At 42.5% G+C, this 7,268-nt stretch overlaps 1 protein-coding gene across 1 annotated transcript in view; it reads left to right on the forward strand.

The window, feature by feature from the left end:
• snx29 (sorting nexin 29) overlaps positions 1 to 6,644 on the forward strand; it is a gene marked incomplete at its 3' end in the record, with an annotated part of 124,807 nt that extends 118,163 nt beyond the window's left edge. Inside the window, exons 20-22 of the mRNA XM_080048996.1 lie at positions 4,708 to 4,773; positions 5,260 to 5,324; positions 6,518 to 6,644. Of these exons, the coding sequence (XP_079905122.1) occupies positions 4,708 to 4,773; positions 5,260 to 5,324; positions 6,518 to 6,644 (258 nt within the window). The remainder of the gene's footprint in view (positions 1 to 4,707; positions 4,774 to 5,259; positions 5,325 to 6,517) is intronic.
• Positions 6,645 to 7,268: the final 624 nt, after the last annotated feature.

Here is a 7,268-nt window from a genome sequence, read left to right on the forward strand (position 1 = left end):
GTGTTTGCACATCAGCATGCGATGGAGAGGATTTTCCCAGATCAATCAGAAGCAAATGAAGTTAAATAGAGTCGTGCTTCTTGTGTCTCTCGCCATGTTTACCATCTCCCTCGTATTATATACAGAACGAGACGACTCCCGCCTCTCTCTACCAAGTCTACTTTATGTATGATGTATGAGGGTCCGGCTGACAGCTAGCAACTAATGCTTATGATCAATAAACTTTATCTTGGCGAGCTCATGAGAGAAGATCAATGCAGTCATGAGATGCATTCGTCTTCAGCATGCCCTGCTGTCAGCAGTGGATGAGAGAAATACTATGATCTTATACTAAAGTCAAATCAGCAATAAAGCAGAGTCCAAATCTGGTCCAAGTATTGCCCTGCATTTTTTAATTTTGGTTAATTAAAAGAAAAGAAAAAAAGATATATACTTGATTTTAGTAAGGTACATATCATACATAATGACCCATGCTGCATGATATGATCATTCAACATATGTAAGTACAGATGAATTCAAACAAAAAAAGTAAGTCTACCGGAAAAGCAGTATTCCAGTAGAGTAGAGCTGAACATGGGCCTGTTAAAACCTGTGAAGCACAGCCTGCTCATTATTGAGTCTGCCCTGAGAGGCTTAATAATCTTCTCTCTCTCTCTCTCTCTCTCTCTCTCTCTCTCTCTCTCTCTCTCTCTCTCTCGTTCTTTCTCATATCTCCTCATATTTCCATTCCCGCACGTCTCTGAATGACATGAAATATTACAGTGCCAAGGCAGCGCGGTCTGCTCGAGGCGTCGTGACGTGACTTTGTTCCCCCCCTTCTTCTCGTTCACAGTCTAATGTGTCTTAAATTCACACGTGCATCTGTCCTTACCCAGTAGCTGTCTGCTTATGCACCACTTACTGCTGACTGTTTTTAAATCATGTCAACACAGCAGGTCAACTGTTAGTAAACGACAGAACAACGGGAGATGGCGGACAAAACTTTGCTGACCCCTAATCAGCTTTTCAGCAACTGGCCGAGTGCGTGAAAGTGCTGATTTATAGGTCAAAACTGACGGGCTGGACCACCAGAAAGTCACCTCCAGTAAAAAAAGGTTGGGTATGACGCAACAGAGAAACAACCACGCCAACAGGCAGATCAAATGAATCAGGACATCATGTTAACAAGGTTGCACAGAGACATCTTGGGCATCATATCGTGTTACATGTTGCACAGAGCCTGCCTGTGTTTGATGCTACGTCGTGGCGACAGCTGACAGAGAGTGGATAGCAAATGACTTTTACTTTTCAATTACTCAAACCGCTGTGATCTGTGCTGACACCAGAATTCTGGATCGCCATACCACAATATATCAGGTTCATGTACGTGTAAAGGCATACAGTATTCCTTCACTTGTTGTCAAATCACTTCTTGTCAAAGTGAGTCCTCACAATTCGCTACCTGTCTGGAAAAAAAAGGGTATGTGAACAAAGGGGGCGCCCACTGCAGCTAGCAACATGCCAGTTTACAGAGCCTAGGCTTTGTTTTAACACTGGGGTTTTTTTTCAGTGCAAACACAGTACGGACAGGTAGCGGATCGTGAGGAGATATTCACAGATTTCGACAAAGGGATTTTGAGAACAAGCGTTCTCTACATGTGCTGACCTAACCGTTCAACATGATGTCGCTGTCTAATCTGGACTCTGTAGCTGCCTGCTCAGTTGGGTACGATCAACCCAGTGTTGGTGTTACATCATCAGTGAAGGATGAGAGCCTGATTGGTCTGGTCGTTAACTTGATGAGGGGGGGAAGGGCAGGAACATGGGAGAATATGCAGAGATAGGGAGGAGACTACTCTTTGGCTTCAAATGGTAAAACAATGCATTCCTTGGCTATGAAGCCACCGTGACTGATCCTCATTAAGATAACATTGTAGAGTCTCAAATTAAAAGGGGCCTGTCGCTACTATAGGCTAGGTATGGAAAAAAGACATTGAAGGAGGGGGATTAACCAACGTGAATAAAATCAGCATCATGCTCATTTTCACGGCCCGTTTCCACTATATAATCAGTGTCTAATCAACTAAAAATCCCATCTGCTCTGCACTCTGATCACTTTTAGTATAAAACGTTACAGAAAGAATCTTTTCCCACACACTATCTAGCGTCTTTCTTGATGGCTGTTATTCATCGTACATTGTCTTCTTTGTACGTCTAATTGTTGAAGGGATCAACCACGAGATGATTCTAGCGCATCGAGAGAACTTGAAGCCAGTGTAGGACAATTGGGACTATGACAGGAAGCAGTTCAGTGAGAAAGATGAAGGGAAGGGGACAGCGAGAGGATAGAGGTAAAGAAAGACGATCAGGGCTGAACACACTACCAGATCTTCCACCACATAGACTTTATGCTCAAAGGCCAGATGGGTCTCAAACCCTCCCCTAATGATGAATATAGAAGGTGTAGTAACAGGCAGTGTTTCAGTGACACTATTCCCCTCACAAAGCCCCTCAAAGGCTCCTACATTCCTCTAAATATAAGCATGACATTCAGTCAATCAAATGAGGTATGACATGCCCATCCTCCTGGTTTGTTTTTTTGTCATAATTAGCCGCTTGATTGACGCGAGTTTGGCAGAAAACATGCTTGACAGGTTTCCCGCTGCTTTGATTTAACGTTGCTGTATTTTGACAGAGAAACAGACACCAGACGTTGCTATGTGATCACACTGATCTTTACCAGACGATGTATATGAAGACAGCGGAAAAAAAGGGTATGACATCTTGTGTTTTCAGAGGATCAAAAAGACTGCTCCGGGGAGAAACGATGACACATGTCTGTATTATGTGTGTGGTAGCCTAGCGTGTAGCGCCTCTTCACTAGCACAATACAGTTAAATCAACCATCTGTATTGAAATATGCATTTCTAAGACACAAAATGAGAAATATCTATTAGAAATTATGACCTCGTCAAAGTTCACTCTTGAGCTTGGAAATTGTAGCTTGACATAAATATTCCAACTCGGTCCGGACTGACTGGCCATTTCCAGAGGCTTCAACTGCATCATGTCTTGGTGTTTGAGCTCAGTGCTTTTTGGACTGTTCAGCATATTCACTTATTAGCGTCAAAGAATGAATGAATGTCGAGAATAATCTTTTGATTCTTAACGGTGACTTCAACACAAGCAGTAATACAGTGGACGACCTTGGAAGCTCGTCAGTGGACCTTGATTTGGGTATACATTGTTTATAGTATGTTGGTAATTATTATGGTAATAATGATTAGCCCTGCTGTTGGTAGGGCTCTTGCTAGCTAGCAGGGTGGCTATAGGGATGCATGGCAATGTCAAATCAGTAGGTCCACACAGAAACATCTCAACGACTCTAACTCCCCCGATTAGCAATCACTTAGTATGCAGCTCGACCTCCCCACTGTTATGGTTTACTCAGAACACAAAGTACACACATTAAGTCAGGCTCTTATTGACCTGCTGCCTTTGAAAAAACCCACGTTGCAGACCTTTGCCTCACCGTCAAGAGCAGTGTGTGGCAGTTTGACTTCAGAATAGGCGACGTAACTTTTATGTGTCTGCCTGACAGAATGTATCTGTGTCAGACTGTACACATGGATGCTGGTTAAACACAGTAGGTGAACTGTTGTGTGTATGAGAGAGAGAGAGAGAGAGAGAGAGAGAGAGAGAGAGAGATGAAGAAAGAAAATGTGAAGAGAATAGTGACTATTTAAACAGTGCCATCCATTACGTCCCACACTTTGCTGTTAGACGATCAATTTGACGCATGCTTGTGTTTGTCTAGCAATTTTCTCTAATTATGCTACTTTGCAGTCAAATTATTAATATTCCAACAGTGCTTAGCAAAAGTTATCATGCTGCACAAGTCAATATCATGTTTGCTGTTTGAAAAATCCCAATAGCATCAGTGTTTGTCCAACCTTGGTCAAATATAAGTTTTATGACTGCACTTGATGGAGCCAGCCTGGTGCGTTTTGAGATAGGGGAATAAGTGGTATTTGGGCCGCTGCTAAATGTACATTCTGTGCCAAAAGGAAAAGGCTATAATGTTCAGGCAGGCTTTCCTCAGATTGGCTGGTCACAACGTCCCCCCAAAAAGCTGTTTGATCCAGATTCTCAAGACAGAGGCACTTTGCAACCATACTTAATTTTTTCTTTCATACTCAAGTTAAAATTTCAGCTTGTTCTAACAGGGCGGCCATGTTTTTAACTGTCTCACCCACCATGTCTCAGTGTCTTGCCCTTCTATCTGTTCTGCTTTCTAAAACCCCTGACGCTTCACAAACAAACATATGACTCGCAGGCAGTGACACTTTCAGCCAAAACAACTCAACATGACGAGCGCATTTGAATTTATTTTTAGCGCTTGTTGTCTTCAGTGGGAATCAGACTCTTAACACAGGACCAAAACCCATGTCACAGATAAACCTTATTCATAGCAGCCGGCCTTTGTCATCAAAGAGACCACTTGGACCATTTTTAAAAAAAATATTTATTTAAAAATACCTTTGTAAAAGAAGCCCCTTGAACGCCTCGCTAGAGTTACAAAGTCCCCGTGGCGAGGTCACTGGCTTGGAGATGAAGTGCTTCAGGAGGTTTGCAATGACAGATCAAGAGAGAAAATCCACGGCGTTCACGTTCAATCTCTCTGCTTTTCATCTCCTTTCCGTTTTGACAAGTGCCTCTCATTGACAGCGTCGTTACCAGATCAGACTCCAGGGGATCAGGGGTTCACATGTTGCGAGAAAAACGGTCTTCAGGGTAACTGGGGCAGTGATGTCAAGTGGCCCAGATCAGATGATTTCCTCCTGAGGAATGAGATGTTGAAATGACCAGGAGCTGAACTGTGAAATGGATTCCATAGGACAAGATTGAAGTGAACAGACCAAAGCCTACACATCTTCCGCCGCAGGCTTGGAAACACATATCTTCAAACTGCACTTTGACTAGGAAGATGATACTCGCACGCACACACGCGCACATACACACACACACCAAAAAAATAAACACTTGTTACCTACATGTAGCACTTACAGTACATGTGGCACTTTGTTACTTACTTACTTACTTTTACTTATGCCTCTTCTTCCCCCGTGGGAAATAAGGCCGATGTGGCATTTTGTAGTTTGGTTTATTTGAAGCTATAGTACTTGTGATTCTTGGTTTTTACCTTCATTGTAGAATGCACTTACTGGAAGTCGATTTGGATAAGTGTGTCATCTGAATAAAATGTAATTTTCTTTTCAGTTGACTGTTAGATCACTCCCTCGTGAAGCAATCACTCCCTCGTGTCCAATCAGAGCTCAACAACTGTAAGCCTGTGGCCTGTGGATTCCTCCACTTGCTTTAGTGGTGTTCATGGAGCTGTAAAAAGACTCTTACTACAGCATCATCATTTAAATATAATGGAGGGTGGTGGTCTTTATTTAAGCCTCTCTAGAACCAAAATCTAAGAGAAAAAGTTAAAGATTGAATTAAACTGTTTGTTTAGGGGATGCAATCCTTAGCATGTTCGTCACGGCTTATGGGGGTTACGGGATAAAATAATACCCTTTCATTAGTAGCACAGCCATGTGCAGTAATTCCCTACTGTGTAGAAGAAAAAGATTTAAAAAGTTGAGGCTACATTCACAGCTTTGTGCTACTCCTTATTGGATTTCCATTTCCAGTAAGCTTTACTCAAAATAGCCTTCAATTAAGCTAGTTCTTATCTTACCAGTTTTTTTTTGTAAAGTTAAAAGTGAAAACACACAGTTCAAAAAATATGTAAGCTAAGCAGCCACATGGCTCTGTGAGAAAGAAATAACCATCTAATCAATGCTGTTTCTTTCTCCCCATGTTCTCTGCATCATGTATCAGCTGGTTAGGATATTGACTTTTTCCCCTCAGTGAAGCTTTAGCCTCAGTCTTTAAGCCTAAAAACATGTATCTAGTGAATGTTATATTTCATATCCCTTTTACAGGATTCCATTTGGGTTAATATGATTCAGCTGGAAACACGTTAAAGTCGTCAGGACAGAGCATTTTCAACTAACTGATGGAGGAAATGAGAATCCTGCTCTCATAAAACCAGACAGTTTTAAAATATAATTAAGAGTTGAGGGGTAAATCTGCTGCCATTATCACCGTGACCTAATGATGTGCTGTGTGAGAACGAAAAAAGTGCGTCAGACGATGGTTCTAGCAACAAAAGGGAAATCAGCTGTAATTTTCCATTTGGGCATTAGCAATAAATGTAGACTAATTGAGATTCTGATTATTTGGCTCACGAAAAGCTTCTCCATTTGCATTTGTTTTGACTAATGCCTGGCTTTTTCCGAGGAAAGGACCTGGGGCGGAAGGGAAATTATGCATTGAAGTCTCCAGATGCTGCATCGGTGGTTTGTTTTGAATATTAAACATGGTGATAAACTTCACCAGATGTTCATTTGAAAGTCTATGGCTCTTTTCTTTAAACTATTCTCTTCTTTCTCCTCCTCCTTTTTTTTCTTTAACTCTCATCCAGGGACACACCCCAGGCCAACGATGGAGGTACCAAGACGCCCCGGTCCAAAACCACCTCCCGCTTCCCCAGACTGGGCCGCAGCCGCAACCAGGAAGCCAGACCTGAACCCCAGAGCGGAGACCTTTAAACCCCCTGGAGCCTTTTGAACTAACAGAAAACTAACTGTGTGGGCTTAAGGAAGACAATGTCTCTGCTACTGTTGACACTGGCTCAGAGTTTAAAGAAACCTGAGGGCATCTAGCGGACCTTCAAAGCCTTACATATGAAACCCTCGTTTGAAGAGGTGAGATGGATGCGTTCCCATCGCAGGCTTCCTCCAGGAGATATGTACAATTTTCTTGTGAATGAGCTGGCTGAGTACAGGATAAAATGACTCCCCCAGGGCGGCCTATGGATGGATCCAATCATACATAAAGAAACCTCTTACCTCACTGAGAGACCGAGGGACTCTCTGCAACAACAACAAAAAACGGCACATGAACTAGTCCGGACTCCCTAATCTCAAGAGAACACAGTGAAATGATATGGACGTGTTTTATTTTAATTTTATTACTCTGCTCAGTTTTTGTAGTGAACGTGTATCATCATCGTCACAGTGCCTACGGTTGTTTTGTAGCCGCTTTACTGCTCTGGGTTGCGAAGGAGGGAGGGGTGTGAAGAGGGGGGAGGTAGATTCAAGTATTTTGGTGGGGAGCCGAATGTTGTTTTTCAGCTCATTTGTAAGCATTATGGTGCCATTATATTGTCGAAC

This window comes from Ammodytes marinus, assembly GCF_949987685.1.
Source record: "Ammodytes marinus genome assembly, chromosome: 20".
Lineage (NCBI taxonomy): Eukaryota > Metazoa > Chordata > Actinopteri > Uranoscopiformes > Ammodytidae > Ammodytes > Ammodytes marinus.